Here is a 17,843-nt window from a genome sequence, read left to right as displayed (position 1 = left end):
TGATGTTGCCATGGTAATTATAAATCAATTTCATCTCTCATTAAAGCAGTTACTCCATAGAACGCTCTCACAAAACACTGTTGAACTCGTCCTAGTTATTCCCCAGATGTGCCACTAGTCACATTTTTGTATATTCTATAATTCTGGCTACATCTACGATTGGCCTTCACCTCAAATGGTATAAATAAGCAGGGTTATATTGCACCGTGCTTGTCATGCATGGCGATGACTGTTCCAAACAAAGAAAACCGGACTAGAAGCAAAGGCAAGCGATTCTGGCTCACCTTAAGAAAGGAAAGGAAAGGAGAATGACTTTTATCAATCCCTCCACTGTGCTTATTATCATTTAATCTCCTCTATAATTTGAAGAATTTCTTTAGGTCAATTTTCTCCAACGCTGCTGCACATCAGAAATACCTGGGAGCATTATAAAATCACAACACCCAGGAAAGCACCCCAAAATCATTCAAGAGAATCTCTGGGGATGGGACCAGGCACCAGTAATTTTAAAATCTCCCCAGGTGATTTCCATGCACAGCCAAGTTTGAGAATCAAGGTTTCAGGACTCATTATCCCTGTTTTGCAATGACATTGACATCCTAAGAGAAGAATGAACTTGCCTCAGGGTACCCAGCTGGTGAATGGTAAAACTGTGATTCAGACCTGGGTCTGCCTTTCTCCAAACGCCAGTCATAATGTTTCTCATTATGCCACTTTCTCCTCCACAAGTTTGTTGTCTGTTGCTTTCTCAGTGTTATCTGGTGGCAAGTTTATAAGCTTGAGCAAAAGGCAATTCACTAGAAGGCTATCAGGAACTTCTGGATTCAATGGGAATCTGAAGAACAGGTCTGGGGAAAAGAAAAGCAGGCATGTCTGGCCATTTTGCAGAAGTGCTTAGATGAAATGGCAAGCCATCATGTCCAATCTCTTCATCCCTTTGGTTAAGATTCCATTTCCAGGCAGGAAGCACCCAAAGGACTTGACTTGGGGCATGAGCTCATCCCCTGACTAGGGGAGGGCAAGGCCCCTGGTGACAAACCCAGTCCACTGCATCCTGTGGGCGCAGAAGATGATACTTGGCTAGGAAGGAAAGCCGAGTTCTTGGCAGCCAAACACATCACATGTCTACCGCAATGGACGGATGCAGGACTTGGAAAAGTGAGACCTAAGTCTCACAGGTACACTATGATCCTCAAGTAGAACTCAGCAAAAGGCCAGAAGATCGTGTAATCAAAATCACTGAAACAGAATCATTCCGAAGAAATATGCCACCTGGTGAGGTGGCCATGAATAACCTCAAAATCGTCTGCAAAATACATTGTGTTCGTATTGTGTCTGTGTATTTTTCTAAAGACAAAGACAATTTATCAGATTCTCTAGACTCGTTTTTTAAAAAAGGCTAAGGCTAGGGCTTTGGGGAGGGATCTTCAGGAAGAAAGGGAGGAGCTCCTAGTCAATGGTTCCTAATAGAGCCTCAGGTCCTAGGAACCACCTGGAGAAATGACTGAGTGTCCTTCTTGGCACCACACAGACCAGACTGGTATAGTTTGACACATCTGAGCTAGGAAAACAATGCTTTTTAAAAAGACAACAACAAAAACAGACACAAAGAGCTCACATGTTGCCTGTAGTTACACAGTAGTAAAGAACACGGACCCAAAGAGGGCGCCTGGGTGGCTCAGTCGGTTAAACCTCGGACCCTTGATTTTGGCTCAGGTCATAATCTCACAGTTCGTGTGATGGAGCCCCTTGTGGGGAGCCCACTTAGGATTCTCTCTCTCCCTCTCTCTCTGCCCCTCCCCAACTCATGCATGTACTTATGTGCTCTGGCTCTCTCTCTCTCTCTCTCTCTCTCAAAATAAATAAACTTTAAAAAAAAATAAGAAGACAGGCTCAAAGAGGAAAGGACACATGTGGATATCTGAGCAAAAAGGGTTATAACTGGAGGAAGCCAGGAGGCACTCTCGGGTCAAAAGTCAACAGGGACAGTTAAAACTCAATTGCACCTGTGTTCAAATAGAATACTGTCCCAAGCAGCTGGCCTGCACCTGTGAGCTCCTTGCTGAAGGGCCAATTCTCCATCCATGAATGTATCTCCCCAGATCTAGGCATTAACAGGCCCTACCAAGCAAGGACTTAAGAAATGAAGCTATTATGAGATATGAGCATTAAATAAATAATTGTTCGATGCATAAATTCATAAAGGAATCAGTGTACAAACAAAAGAACAGCAATTTTAACTGTGGCTATTCAACAGGTACCCTTACAGGCCTTACAGGTATTAAGTCCCTGCTGTGTGTTAGGGACTGAGCTGGAAGCTTTACATGATGTATTAATCTTCCTTACAATAAACCTAGACATAATATACTATTATACCCATTTTGCCCTCCAAGAAAAGAAAGCAATGGGATTTGAAACCACTCTGTCACCTTGAGCATCTATGTGCTTGCCACAGTGCCACAACGCCTCACAATGCTCATTAGCATCAAATATGTGTTGGCCATTTGCACATATTATCCCTAATTCTTACAACAATCCTTGAGACAGGTATAACGTCTCCATTTGAGCGGGGAGTGAGAAAACTCAGTCTAGAAAGACAAGTGATTTGCCAAAGGGCACATTTTTTTAATTCATTTTTTTAACCAAACTCTCTTTGGCTTTAATGATCAGGGTCTTTCCACTAAACCTCCTGCCTATCCAAGTCAATTTTATTTTTTTAAATGTGTTCACTTAGCTTTACGTTCAAAGTGTTGTACTAAACCTCTGTAGAGAAATGTATAGCTTCTGCCTTCAAGAAGCTTCTTATCTAGTTAAGAGATTATATACACAGTACAGAAAGTAACAATGATAATTGTATGGCTACAGAGGTCTTAAAACATGGCCACAAATTCTTTGGGACTTCTCTTTGACAGGTGGTCCTTAACTTGAATGGAAGCTAACTAACTTGTGCTGCTTAGAACAATAAAATACAACAGAAGGGGCACTTTGTTGCTTCTAAGGCTAGTTCCTAAAAAGTCATGCAACCTCTGGATTGTTTACTGGCACATTGTTCTTGGAGCTCTGAGTCTCCATGTAAGAAGTTAGAACACTTCATGGCCACCATGTGGCAAACAAGCCCAAGCCACACAGAGAAGTCACATGGAGGGACTCTGGTCAACGATCCCAGCCTAAGGCCAACCTTCCTTCAAGTCAACCCAGCCTGTCTGCCAGATGTGTAAGAGAACAGCCTGAAGATGATTCTAACACCCGGCGGTTCAAATCTCCCCTAGTCTTCTCACATTCTTTAGCTGATGCCTCAGACATCAGGAAGTAGAGACAAACCATCCCTCTGAGCCATGTTCCAAATCCTGACTCAAAGAAGCATGGAGAAACAACCAATGAAATGGTTGTTGCTTTCCAACCCTAAGTTTTGGGATGATTTGTTAAGCAGAAATAGGTAATCAGAAAAATGACTTTCTGAGTGGTTATTTAAGGTTAAACACTGCCCTCTAAGCTTGAAATGTATTACCTCATTTGAACCTTCCAGCAACCCAATGAAGCAGGTTACTATCAAAGAACATGCCCAAGATTACCTACCTAGCTATGGCATTTAAGCCGGGTCACACTAACTCCAGTATCAATACTTTAAACAGCTTTCTATAGAGGAAGGGAAATTATGTCTGTGCATAAAGTGTACAAAGCCCAAAGCCAATCGGTTTTAAGGAACCCCAACTGCTATTTTTGAACCTAAACATCTTTTTCTTTCTTAATTTCAGAAGGCTAACTGTGGAGCTGAGCTAATTATTTGAGCCTTAATCAAGGACCAGCCACTCCCTGAAGCAGCTGTCCTGGCCACTCTATTGCCTCTAGAAAGTCCCTTGGGTTGGATGGATGCTGGCTCAGGTCTAAACCTCAAATCCCAGCCCCCAGAAGTGAGGATGCATGGGGCTGAAAGGATCCTTGGAGATCATCCAGCCTGCTCCCTTCATCCCCTTTAAAGACCAGGAAACTGAGGCCCAGAGAGGTCAAGTGACTTGTCCGAGGTCACACGGTGGGTCAGAGGCACAGCCAGGTCTCCAAATTCCCATGCAAGCATTCTTTCCACTACACCATGCTGCAGTTGCTAAAAATTCCCCAGAGCTGCCTCCGTCGGCTCTCCTCTTGACAAAGCTGTTTTCCCCCCACACACAACTACACACAGTCACATTTGGCAAGAGGTGCTATCAGCCCCGCTCTGCTCGTGAAATGCTGTTTTGCAACGGGGCCTCTTTGTTCATTAGCAACACAGACAAAGAAAACTGTAGTGCAGTCTTCTCAGAAGAAGATGTTTCTCGTTTTAAAGATGGCAAGAGAGCTTCCTGGCTGAATATGGCTTGAATCAGCATGCAGCTCCAGTCGGGAAAGAACGCAGAGGAGATTTAGGTCTTTGCAAAATTTCTAGAACATACAAGGAGGACACAGGGCATGAGGAAGCTTATGGGAAATGTTTCAGAAAGTATTAAAATGTATGAGTAAACAGAGTAAACAGAACAGACTGGTTACCATCTTGTGGTAAGAAGTAATTAGAAGGTGGGGGGCACTAGACTCATTAAAAACTCCCATGAAGTAGTTGGCCTTCCCATTTTGGATTCCCACTCCAGTCCTGGTTCCCCGCGTCCCTTCCCTTGCAGTTTTCCTATCTGAGGGCTTCCCCTTCTAGACTCTACACAAGCTTAGGTACTTGCTTGTACCTGGTGCTTAGGGTCTTGGGACTGCAATCCCAAGTCACCCATTTTGTGCCTCTCCCCTCTAGCTCCACATTATCCCTTTCATTTACTTATTTATTTTTGTACTAGATTTGGTCCCTCTTCTCTCTCCCTAGCTTCTCAGATTGGCAGAGGCTTCCTAAGGCTGAGAGATCTTTATTCGGGACTAATGCTGTGAGCAAGGCTGAAATGAAAGGAGGCAAGCTTCTCAGAAGGGAAGCTCCCACCACAAAGATGACATCCCCTCCCACGATTTTTCTGAGACACTTCTCTGTCCAGGTGGGTCAGATCAGTGGGGAAGGGGCAGACCAGATGATCTCCAAACATGCCTCAAAAGCCTAAAAATCTCTTAGCTAAGGAAGGAAATGAGAGGGGGAGGGACAGAACCGAGTTCCATGGCAGAAATTCAGGACTTTCAAGCTGGCAGCAGATGGAAAGAAAACTGCCAACTTGTAGTAGGAGGAAAGGGGGTGCACACATTTCTTAGGGCTACTGCAAGCCACGGGTCTTCTATTCCACAGGACCAGGTAAAAGCTGCTTGAGAACCACCCTCCTGTACACATACACATCACTGGTTTCCAGGCACAGGATGAGCTCTCCAACAAGAAACTGGGCCAAATCTGAGTTCTCAGACCCTTCCCTCCAAAGCTTAGTCTTGCTCATGGCCCACTGCACTCCCAGGAAAACTTGCCCAAAGAGCACATTTCAGTCCAAAGCCCCCTCTTTCATTTTCCCCTGAGAAAATTCCTACCTGCTTGTTAAACCTGAGAGAGAAGAATAAGTGAATTAACACCACAGGGGAACAACGTCCAGTGGTCTGGTTACAGCTGCAAGCGTCCAGGAAGGGAAGCTGGCCGCCCAGAGGAGGCCCTGTATCTCCTCATAGCCTCAAATGCTGCTGTGCTGTGTGTCAGTGTTTATGAAATGCTTCTCAAATAAGGTCAGTGTTCTACACAGAGTTAGGGCTCTAATAAAATGCAGAACTTGTGCTGTTTGCCAGCTAGCTGCAGAGGCATACTTGAATGCTTTCTCGGATACAATTGTTCTCAGATTAATATTTTCCCCATGAGTTTTTTTAATTCCACTTGTACTATTTTTTTTATGATGTGTGAGTTTTTCTGCATATTTGTACCCACTAAAAGGGATGAGTGAGACTCGCTTTCATCAGTGGTTCCTGAGGGCTTGGTGTCCCGCCTCCCTCATTGTTCTAGCATTTCCCCTGCCATCCTATGAATCTCCTCTCTGAACCTAGCATGGTGGCCTTTGCCTTGTCAGTCATTTTGTGGGAAGCAACGGCCCAGACTACATCATATTATTTTGAGCTGTCCTAGTTATGAGGACATTTTGCTTGCTTTATGCATCGCCATTCCTGGCACATAGTAGGCACTCAATAAATAGTTCCTTGAAACAACTTCATCCTTCATACAGCCCCTTATGGGGTTCTACTTTCTTGGAAACTGCCACTTATTCATTACTCTATTAGACAAAAAAGTCCTCTAAGCTCCACCTGGTTGGGCTGCTGACTTGGCTAGTGGGGCGCTTTCTTTGCTTTTGTAAACAGTGCACCTTAGTAAGTGAAAAGGAACCCCCAACAAGAACGTGAAGGCATGGGTGACTTGGAACTCACTGCATTTCCTCTTCTGAAACTTCACACTGATCATCTTTCAAATACAGGATTTAGTGGTTAAAATCAGATATCGTGGGTGGACTCATTAAGGTATTCGCAGAGCACTAAATTTAGGAGGTATCTGCAGACATCTGATCTCATATAAACCTTGCATCAGCCCCAGGAGAGAAGGGTTAGTCCTACCATTCTAAAGGCTACAGATGAGGCACCTAAGACTCAGAAAGATACTCCTACAAAGTACCACACTTAAAAGAAAAAGGGGAGGGGGATGGAAACCAGGATTCTGCCTGGGTCTTTTTACTCATTTTTTAAAATATTTATTTACTGGGGGGGGGGGGAGAGCGCATGTACACACAATTGGCGGGGAGGGGCAGAGAGAGAAAAAGACAGAGAATCCCATGCAGGCTTTGCACTGACCAACGCAGGGCTCGAACCAATGAAACTCATATCTGAAATCCAGGGTCAGGTGCTTAACCGACCGAGCTACCCAGGCACCCTCTTTTTACTCATTTTAAGTTATATCAAATTGGACTCCCTACTGGTTTCACATTAATACCAGTTAGAAACCCCATATATAAAACACTTCTCTATCTACATTCTAAGGCTGGGCAGAGATGCGGAGAAGAAAGAATATCAGCAAAGTACTAGATAGTCCAGAAACTTCTGCAACACATTTATGAACAGGACATCTCTTCAATGAAATCACCATTGCTGGGCTTTTCAATACAGAAAAACATGCTCTACCCTCTGTTTGGGTTGCAGATAACTTGGGAGCATGTTGCAAGCAATTTATCATTCACAGAGTCCAGCCCTGGAACATCTCTATATTTCATCTCTACATTTCACGCTAGACATCATAAAAGGCTTTTCAGGTGGCCATGAAGATGAAGTCTGAGGTTGTTTCCAGGACATAAGCACAAGTTGGAGTCTTGAGTCTCCAGTCTCCAAGGAAGGTCCAGGCCACAAAGATGCTCCTGCAATGCAATCTCAGGACCTGAGACTTAGAGAATGAATGTCTGAATTCAGCGCCAAGGCTATGGAGAGCTACATGGAAGGCAGGGGAAGGTGAGGAGGCAAGAAGCCAAGCTGGAAGGGTCAAGGCAAGGACCAGGAGCAGCTCAAGCTCAAGGAGAGATGCAGAAAATACACAGGTCCATGGTTAAGCCCACACACAACTCAGGTCAGAAGAGGACCATGAACTCCAAAGCCAGAGTCAAGGCATACACTAATAATTCTGGAGTGCAGGGGAGCAAGGTGTGGGTATGCCAGGTAGCAGACAGGAACTAGGGAGGCTGAAAAACTCAAGAGGGAGTCAAGGTGGGTGGTTAAATGTGCTGGCTGACTTTCAGGAACTACAATTCACAGTACTGCCAAAGTGCAGAATGAATCAGGGGTCGAGAACCCAGACTGGTGTTTCGGACAAGAGGAGTCTGAGGCCACACAAGCAGTGATAAGGTTGTGAAGAGTGAAGTCATCTTCACTCCAGCCAGGATGCATCTTATACTTGTCCTGTTCTATCAGGACCTGATCTCAGGGTGGGGGAGCCCAGAGATCATGGCTGAGAGAAGGCAAGTGGTACCTCTAACTGGAGAGAAAGGCAGTCCCTACAAAAATTTAAACAGATCCTTGTGGGGGAAGAATACTGGTCAAGAAGCCTCATCAGGACCCTTCTTGGAGGGTTTATCCCCTAAAATCCAAAATAAAAATAATAATTAGCCACATAACCACGGTGATACTTTTCCTAAGACCTGACCATCTCTAAACACCCTTGTTATATGAAACTTCCTCAAGTATAGCTCCTATCATTTTAACTTCATTTATTTACTTACTTACTTACTTATTTATGAGAGAGAGAGAGAGAGAGAGAGAGAGAGCGAGCATGCAGGGGAGGGGCAGAGAGAGAGGGAGACACAGAATCCGAAGCAAGCTCCAGGCTCTGGACTGTCAGCACAGAGCCCAACACAGGGCTTGAACCCACAGACTGCAAGATCATGACCTGAGCTGAAGTCGGACGCTTAACTGACTGAGACACCCAGACCCCCCCTTTGCTCCTATCATTTTAAAATGGATGCAGGCTCTCTTTCGTTCCAGGTAACGATGAACTTCTGCAAATCTCTACCATGTTTCCATTAATACCTCCGGGAACACTATTCATCCTTCAAGCTCCAATTTGAATGCCGCCTACTTCCCCAAACTGGACATGACGGCTGTACCACCAGCGGTCCAGAACACAGCACTGCCATTCCTCTCGGGGGTGCCTTGCTTCAAACAGGTGCTCCCTGTTTCAACTGGGACTCACTTTTTTCCTCCTTCTTTCCTTCTTCTTCTTACTTGAGAATTGGGTTTGGAAGACAAGAAAGGGGGCCGACTTCAAAGGCTTGCTGAAGACTGGCATGATCAGCGGGTGGGGCATGGAGCTGAGACCAGCCTGCGTGAATGAGCTCTGACTCTACTGCTCCAACCTGGGGAAGTCACTTTGCCTCTCTTAGTTTCCTTATTTGTAAAATGAGAACAGGATGAGCTTCTGCTTTGCATGACTGTTAGATTAAGTGAGAGCAAGTGTGTAAAGTGGGAGAGCTGTGCCAGGCACAAAGAGGGGCTCAATAAACAGCAGCTGGTGCGGTGGCAGTGACTGTCATTGTCATTATAATTATTATTGTTTAGCAATTTGGGGAAAGCATGTGCACCTCTATGCTTCATCCTCCAACACATTCATTCTCAGCACTACTCAAGCGAATGTGCTCTGTGCCAATGGGCACCCAAGATGCTAAAGGAAATCACTTTACAAGAGTGAGGCTTCTCAGCTGAGCTCTGCCACTGACAGAAGAGCCCCATTTCTCAGGCTACAATGCTTTACAGGAGAGAATAACACACACACACACACGCCACATCCTATGCTGGTAGGGCTTCTGGCATCAGACTACTAGAACAAGAGTGAAGCTAAAATCACAATGGAAAGTGCTATGAGAAACCAATAGTTTAGAAAATACTCAACAAACAGAGGAATTAAGCATTAATAGGAAATCATTCCAGAGAAAATATGAACAACAGAACCCCAGGGAAAGAAGATGCTACAGGCCAATAAGACCTCAAAATTTCCCAGCCAGAAAGAACCGGACAATATATTTACATGATCCACATCCTGGCCATAGAAAGACTTCAAGAGAGCAGAGAAGACTGTGCTGATTATATTGACAACCTGGATAAAGATCCACAGGGCAAGCTCCTCACTGCAGAGGGAGTGGGGGGAGGAGTCACAACACACTAGATGGGAGAATCAAAATAGAAAATGTTGCTGAAAAGCTGATGAAATTAAACTATTTGCCAAAATTTAATTAGGATAATGCAAAGTGTTGCGCTTAGACTCCAAAAAGCCAACTGCACAAATCTGGGATGGGGAAAATAGGATCAACAGCAGGGAAGGCTGGAAGACATGGGGGAGGCAGGGAATAGCCTGGTAGAAATAGGCCAACCTAGGGGTGTGCCTGTCTAAACTGAAAATGTTCCTTTAGGATGTCAACAAAAGTCAAGGTAGCAAGGCAGTGCAAGGACTCAATCAAACTAATACGAGCAAAGAACAGTGAAACGTATTTAGAGGAAGACAACTGGGAATGGGGAGGGGGCCTGTCTCAAAGTCTAACACATACAGAGCCGCTGAGGTAATTATAAAAATGTATGGAAGAGAGGAGAAGACTTAGATAAGTGGGTAGTGAGAAACACAACGGCAATAAATTTTTGAAATCCTACCATTTGGAAGAAGGATTATACTTGCTCTGTGTAACAACAGTCAGTGGGAGATAAGCTCAACCCCCAGGCAAAGAAAAATTTCAGGTTAAAACTGTTTTCTAAAATGGAATTAATTGCTTTAGAAAGAACTGAGTTCTTCACCACTAGATGTAACCAAGCAAAGGAGAATGGCCGCTCTCTCCAAAATTACGCTGGTGGAAGATCAAGCTGCCTGTGAACTTGGACTAGAGGAACCCTTTCAACCCTAACAATCTGTATTGTTTCAAATCAGGCTTTATCTGGAGCTCTGGAAGGACTATAGTTGGTAAGAATTATGATGATAACAATAACAGCCACACTTATAAAGGCTGCACTATGATCTAGGCAGTCTATGCGAGTAAATTCAGTACTCATAGCACCCTATGAATGCGGGGGTGGGGGGGTGCGGTATTTTTATTATTCCCATTCTACAAATGAGAAAACTGAGGTCACCCAGCTGGTAAATGGAGAAACCAGGAGCGGACCCTATCTGGTTCTAAAGTCTATACCTTTACCTAAAGATCCTTACTTTTCTCACCTCCCTCTCCCCTCACTATTGAGGACTTTTAATCACACACTCTTGAGGAATTTTTCCCAGAGAATGGCGTATCAAATATAGTGCTGGCGACAGAACTATGAAGACCACAGTGAGTGGGAAGAAAGTACAGCCTTTGGCAGACCAGCAATAGCACTACTTACAAAACATAATCCAGGTCTGCAGAACAGAGAAGCAGAAGATTCCCACTGTGAGCTCTTCCTACCTGGGCAAGACTGATTTAAATTTAAGGCTGGAGAATGACAAATAATGAAGAGCTTTGAAAACTCAACACCATGCACCATAGCAGGGCACCCTTTGCATCTATCCTATCTGGAATTAGTTATGGTCCACAACAGCTTTCTGGGAAAGCCTCCCATGACTTGTTTTGTTTTGTTTCCTTTTCAACAGTTCTAAAAAGGGTTAACACCACCTTACATAATGAGGGTGGAGCATACTAGTAAATACAGCTGTTTCAAGTAAAAGCAGTAACAGGGGCAGACATGGGAAGTCAGTAAAAGGTATTTAGGGAAAGACAGAAGGAATGAGCACTGAAAAAAAAAAGTCAGGGCCAAAAATTCCCCATGAAAATCTAACCCCCCAAAATAAATAAATAAAATGCATTCCTTATTTAAATATACCACAAAGCAGCACGCCCATGGAAAAGATATAAACCACTTCAACTGTAATCCCCTTTTTATGGAACGGAGGCCAACCTGGGCTTAGCTGGAGAGGAAGGGGGAGGGGGACCAGGCACAAGCGTGCTGGGCACAGCCTACATGCTAGCGAAGACCTTGCCTCCATGGGGTACATTTAGAGTGGGCATCTCAAGCTTTCCAGCTGGATGGGGACTGAGATGAAGCCACAGAAATAATGGCCATGGTCACTACCATTAATGGCTGATGGAGGCCTAAGTGCTAGGTACTGTGTTAAGCACTTCCTGTCCATTATTTCATTTGATTCCCCAAGAGGAACATTTACTATGCATACTTTCCAAGTAAGGAGAGGTAGCTGGAGAATTGAAGTGCCAAGCACTGTGCTGAGTGTATGATGTGACGTCTCAGGCCACATTCACAGCATGCACACAGGGGGCCAGAGTGATCGTCACCCCTGTAGTACAGCTGTGGAAATACAGTACAAAGGGAGTAAACAGACTGCAGCCCAGAGTAACCCACCCAGCGTGCAACAGCAAAGATGTAACAGAGCCAGAATTCAAACCAGAGCCTTCTGCCTCCAGAGCCGACACCCTGAGCTAATAGGCACAGGGTTCTGAAACCTTGCCACGGCCCATGTAGTCCACTTAGTCGGTGGAAAAGACTCCATGGCTCTCAGATCTACCATTCTCACTTTCCAGGGGAGGACGAACTCAGTGACAACAAACAGAACCAGAGAGAAACAAAATAACTGTTAAAATGCAAAAAAATGCAGAAATATACAAGACCCAGATGATCCGCAAAAGCAAAACTTAATAATGATCCTACAAATACATCAATTAATACAAGAAGAGCAGCAATCAAAAACCACAGAGAGCGCAGGATGATGCTGATGAGTTCCTGATTAGAAAGGCCTACAGTTTAAGTGTTTGGGATTTCTAGTTCTTCTCAGGGGCATGTGCACAGTAGGAGTTTTGCAAGGTTGCTAAGCAATGCCTGGCAACCAGACTCCAGAGTTGTGTCACTCATTAGGAGTCCTTGCTAACTCTAGTAAGGCAATAATTTTAGTTCATGAAAGCTAAATTTCAGGAACCCTTAATAACTCATGTAATAGGTTACTAGTAAGTTGCCCTTGGCCATACATAAAAAATGCAAAGCTCTAATTGCCCATCTTTCACGTGCAAGAACTAAAGAAAAACTTGTATTTTTGAGATGTATTCATTTAGTCAACACATACTGGTTGAAAAACTACTATGTGCCAGGCACTGTTCTAGGCACAGGGGAAGAGGCCCATACAAGGAAAACTATTAGGACTACACGAGAATTCTGCTTTCAGGAAAATAAGCCCCGAAAGGTAGAGCAATCTGTTCAGCTGCACAGTACACTGGAGGCAGGTGCACTTAACTGCTCGTGTCCAACCCACAGGTTCACCAGGAGAGCACTGTGCTCAAAGAGGCCCCAGGATTCACCAAACTGCCCCTAGTCCTCTGGGCTGGCCCTGAGGCTAGGAATACCAGGATGCAGGGCCTGGCCACAGAGCATCTTGGAAAGCCTCCCACTTGACCTGGAGACCTCTGTGGTCAAGTGAGGGAAAGCCTGTGACACGGTGTTGGTTTTTATTGGACGCAACCACCGGCGAAGCTTGCCATCATCTGGAGTGATGGAGAAAATTAAGTTACCACATTCTCACGTTTCAGCCTTTCGCCCGTTTTCCTTCGCAAACAGGAAATGTTTATTTAAATACAGCAGTCTCCAGCATGTTCCGGAGCCAAGTGAAAAACCAAAGATGTCCACTCTTGCCCCACTCTGCTGTTTGGGCCACCACCTCGCCGTGGGTGAGAAGTAGGCCTCTGCCTGCCTTTAGGCAGCACAGAGAGAAGGGGCCCCTCGTGAGAGTTCATTTTCATCTGTCTCCTCTTCTTCCAGGCTGAGATTGTGATTGGAGAAGAATTACATCTGTGGGCTCCTTTTGTACTCAGAGGGGTAAATGCGACATCTGTTTACTCTGTGCTCCATGGTAAATGTTTTGTTTCAGGCACCACCATTCACTTCCTCTCCTCTCGTCCTCTATCTTTGCTGCATGGATAATAAATTACACTGAATTCTCCCCTCTGTTTATTTAGCTTTCTTGTGGGTGTCACCTCCTCATTGAGGGAAAAAGATTGTCGGTAGTTTATAAACGACATAGAGTTTCTCTTTCTATGCAATGTGCTGACATTATGGAGAAGAAGCTGGAACACAGACCCCCCCCCAACTCTGATACCAGCTTAATTATGAACAATATAACAGACCCCATTTCAGGCCTGAAGCAAAGTCCAAATGGTGACCACATTATCCCCCGGCAGATTTTCCTCAAGGGGTAGCATGAGCAAATGAGGCCTCAGAACTCAAAAACCCCCAGAAAACCAACCACACACACTCCTCAGGAAAGCCTCTCTGGGAGGTAAAGTAGCAGGAATGCAGAAGGCAGAAATGCTTCTTCTTTGTTATAAAACAGAACAGAAACATTTGAGATCAGAAAACTGGATTTTAGGAAGGTCCCAAGCATATGATGCTGATGCTGACAAAACATATGCCCCATGAAGAAATGAGTCCTGGAAAGTTTAGAAGACTCATTTAAGGAAGCTCCCTTTGCTCGGTCCTTTGCTTACATTCCTTAAGCTGAATTGCCAGTTTTCTTCTGTATATGCAATGATTTTATATACAGTTACTGGAATGCAGTAGGGGTTCAAGTAATGTTTGTTGAATGAATGAAGAGAGGGATGAATCAGAAATTCCTCCCTAAAGAAATCCTTTCCATAGCTTTGAAATGCCAAACATCACCCCCCCCCCCCCCCACACACACACTGGACCCGAGAGTTTGCAGAATTCAAATGTTACAGCTGGGCTGACCAAAAGAGGGTGAGAGGTGGTGAAGGACTGTTGGTCGGCTGCTCCTAGCCCCGCAGCACTCCTTGCCCAGCTTTCTTCTAAAGGCTGCCCCCTCTCCCAGGGAGGAAGGAGAACAGAATGAGGAGCTAGACTGGGTAGCCGCGTCACCCAATGCACCCCAGCCGAAGAGGCACCAGTGACCGGAGACTATTCCAAAGTACAGCCCACACTGCCAAGGTATGCGAATGACCGTGACTGCAGCAGGGCCCCATGTGAACGCCCAGGACTCAGTCTCCACCCAGTTTCTCCAGTTGTAGAGCAGATGGACAGCCCCAAGGTAGGTGGGTGGCATATTGGCTGCTGTGCTGTGCTTGCAGCTTTTGAAGACTTCCTCCATGACAGCAGGAGAAGGGCTCACTCCCCCTGGCTTCCCAACTATGCACCATGTTTTTTTTACAATGGAGGAGAGGAAGTCTCAAAACTCCCAACAGGAGAGCTAATGGCAAAGCAAACTGAATGTTTGCAGCGTATACCTGAAACAGTAGCCAAGAGCACCCTATTCGAAGACCCAAGCCCAGCCAGAACCCTCCCAAGACTGTCTGTTTACAGACTTTGGCCCACACTGACCCTTGTTCCAAAGATGGCTAGCACAGTGTTAGCTACCCCAAAATACCACTAAAACAAAATTGTAACTGGTATGGTAAACTATAATGTCTGAATTAAGCTGTGGAAACCTAGATTGTGGCCCCTTTATTGCCATTAACTTGTTGTATTACCTTGGGCAAGTTGTTTCACATTTCTGAACCTTTTCTACATGTGTTAACGAAGGTTCAGCTCCAACCCTCTAGAATTTCATGACCACACAGAATAATCAATGCACTTGAAAAAAAGATGTTTTGAGCCACAGGAAAGCTCCAGGGAAAAGGTAGGTAGTACCTTTGAGATTCTGCCCAGGGACACATAGAGTTTGAGGAAGAGAGTGGGGTGACAGGACGTGATCAACAGGAATCACACACTCCAGGACAATCCACTTAGTCTCATGCCACTCTCTCTCTCTGCCAGCCTAAAGTCAAGAAGGCAGAAGGGAATACCCACGCACCTACCCCTAAGACACGTGGGGAAGGGAGACACAAGGAGAGCAAGACGTGGAGAAGTCTATTACACTGGAGCAAACCCTCACCCACTTCTGGGCTGTGTTCCCAGGCCGGTTCCAACCCCCTCCACCATTTCTCCCTCCTTCCGTACTCCCCAACTGCGGGCTGGGAAGAGCCCACCCTCGGAGTCCAAGTTTTGAGTTTGGTCCGAGGATCAAAATGATAAATGTTTCCAAAACGTTGACATATGAAAAGTAAATATTTGGTTGCACAATTGGGGTTAAAACGAGGGTCAATCCACCCCACTCTCCAAACGCCTCTCCTCTCGCTGCCAAACCCTGGATCCGAGGCTGAGTGCGGTTTGTAAGATTATAGCGCTCGGTCTCATTTAAAGGGCTGTCAGCATTTCCATTCTCCGGCCCGTTTGGGGAGGCATTTATAACCGAGCCATAAAAAATTCACCCGGGCTGCAACTTGGCATCTCTGAGACTGCACTCCAGGCAGGGCGGGTTTTGCAAGCACCCACTCTGAATTCGTTTGGTTCCTCAGAAGTTAGACCTTCACACACACACCCAACTTCGCTTGCAAGGGCATCCGGAAAGTGGCCCATTCTGATCTCCAAGCTGGTCACAGTCTCGGCCCTCTCCCCTCTCCGTGCCCTGACGCCCCATCACCCTTCAGCTTTCTCCTTCGCCTCCCTTCTTTCATGAGCGCAGACCCCACGCTCTCACCCTAAGACCTCGCTGGCTGCAGTGTTGTCTACTCCCTTCGCTTCCTGCCAGCGTTCTGCTGGAAGCTGTCACCGGGCCCTACGTCTGGAGCCTTCACCCCTAGAGAAGCACTGCTCTTTGCCCATCCCGGTGGGCTTCAAGACCTCTCTCTAGACGTGCCCAACGCCAGAGACCCCAACTCAGAGAAGGAAAGATCCGACCCAGGAGAGGGTGACAGCAGAGACTGCATCCAGTGCGGCCAAAGGGAAAGGAAAGATCTGGTGCCTGGGGCCCCACTATGGACCCAGGTGGGTGGCCCGGGTTGGGCGGGGCGGAGGTACTCACAGGCGCTCGGCGTTGCGGGGTATGCCCCGGGGAACCGCCCGGAGGCCCAGCCCGTGGCAGTCCACGCTGGCGGCGGAGCAGGTACACTTGGTAGGGCAGGCGGCGGCTGGGGGCCCGCTCAGGACGCTCGCCAGCGCAAAGGCCAGCGCCAGGCGGGCGCGCACGGCGGCGCCGGCCCCTGTCCGCCCGGTGGCCATGGTGTGCAGGGGCCCGCGCCTGGAGGAGGCTGCCTCGGCGGGGCAAGACGCGTGGAGCCTGGGGAAGCGCGCGCGGAGCCCGAGCGGCCTGGGGAGCCGGCGGCGGAGTTGGCGCGGAGGAGGAGCGAGCTCGGCGCTCAGGCGCACGGGTCGCGGGCGGAGCGGGGCGCGCCGAGCGGCGGCGGCGGCGGCGGCAGCAGCAGCTCCATCCGCGGGGCCGGCGCTGCCCCGCTGCGCATCGCTCGGAGTGCCCAGGTGCCGAGCGCCTCCTGGCCCCGGTGGCCCGCAGCCCAGTGCGTGGGCCGGGTCGGGGACCTGAGGACGAGCGCACTGGGGCACGGCGCCTGGGGAAGTCCGGCTTGAGCCTGAGCTCGGGAGCGCGGCGGCGGCGGCTGGGGCACGGGGCAGCCGGGTGAGCTGGCCGGCGCTCGCTCTCTCCATTCACAGAGCAGGGCAGACACCGGAGACGCGGGGCCCACCCCTCCCGCCCCCCCAAAACCGCCAGCTCCGCCTCCCATTGGCTGAGCCGCGCGTCATGTCGACTAAGTTGGGAACTTTGCTGGAGCAACTGAGAGCGTGGAGGGGAGGAGGCAGGAGATGAGGGAAGGAAAGGGGCTTCGCCAGGAGGGCCCCAGAATTGAGATCCATTAACTTTTAAGGAGCTAAGGATTGTTCTCGCTGGTGGCACTTTTTCTTTATTCTGGCACTGAGCTAGGCACTCTGCTCCTAGTCCTTCCTTCCATTCCAACAGCGTCCCGCAAGGGGGCATCTGAGTACCGTGTTTTATAGATGAAATAAAGCTCAGAGAAGTCAAATGACTTGCCCAAGGCCACACAGCTGCTAGGTACCCCAAACCGCAGCACTCACATTCACTCATATTTTACATCACAGCCGATAGGAGCTTCGTCCTTACCTCATCTACAAAGATCCTCAAAGATCCTACCTCACCTTGGCAAAGATCCTACCTCATCTTGGCAAAGATCCCCAAGTTCTTCCTAAAGGACCTATTGTACTGATACTAACACACTTCACAGTCACATGTGTCACATAAAATGGTTGTCCGTGTTGTTTAGGTCGCTGCTGTCAACCCCTACTCGGAGACATGTCCTGCTCTGCCTAGATCCAGTGCCAGCTGTGCTGCTCAAAGTAGTGATGGCAGGGACTTGGACCCCTGCATTGACAATGCCTGTTCATAGTCAGCTTCTGCTTCCTGACTGGATGACTCTGGGCCAATCACATCACCTCTGAGCCTTGGTTTCCTCAAAGCAAGGGGCCACAGCTCTGTCTGGGCACACCTCACTGGGATGTTTTGAGCATCAAAG

The 17,843-nt window shown here is 47.2% G+C and overlaps 1 protein-coding gene across 1 annotated transcript in view; it reads right to left on the bottom strand.

The window, feature by feature from the left end:
• SLIT3 (slit guidance ligand 3) overlaps positions 1-16,956 on the bottom strand; it is a 590,204-nt gene extending 573,248 nt beyond the window's left edge. Inside the window, exon 1 of the mRNA XM_027034042.2 lies at positions 16,325-16,956. Coding sequence (XP_026889843.1) covers positions 16,325-16,521 — 197 coding nt within the window. The 5' untranslated portion in view covers positions 16,522-16,956. The remainder of the gene's footprint in view (positions 1-16,324) is intronic.
• Positions 16,957-17,843: the final 887 nt, after the last annotated feature.

The sequence above is a fragment of the Acinonyx jubatus genome, chromosome A1, assembly GCF_027475565.1.
Source record: "Acinonyx jubatus isolate Ajub_Pintada_27869175 chromosome A1, VMU_Ajub_asm_v1.0, whole genome shotgun sequence".
NCBI lineage: Eukaryota > Metazoa > Chordata > Mammalia > Carnivora > Felidae > Acinonyx > Acinonyx jubatus.
The sequence above is the reverse complement of the archived record's forward strand: the minus strand, read 5'-3'. Positions and strand labels throughout refer to the sequence as shown.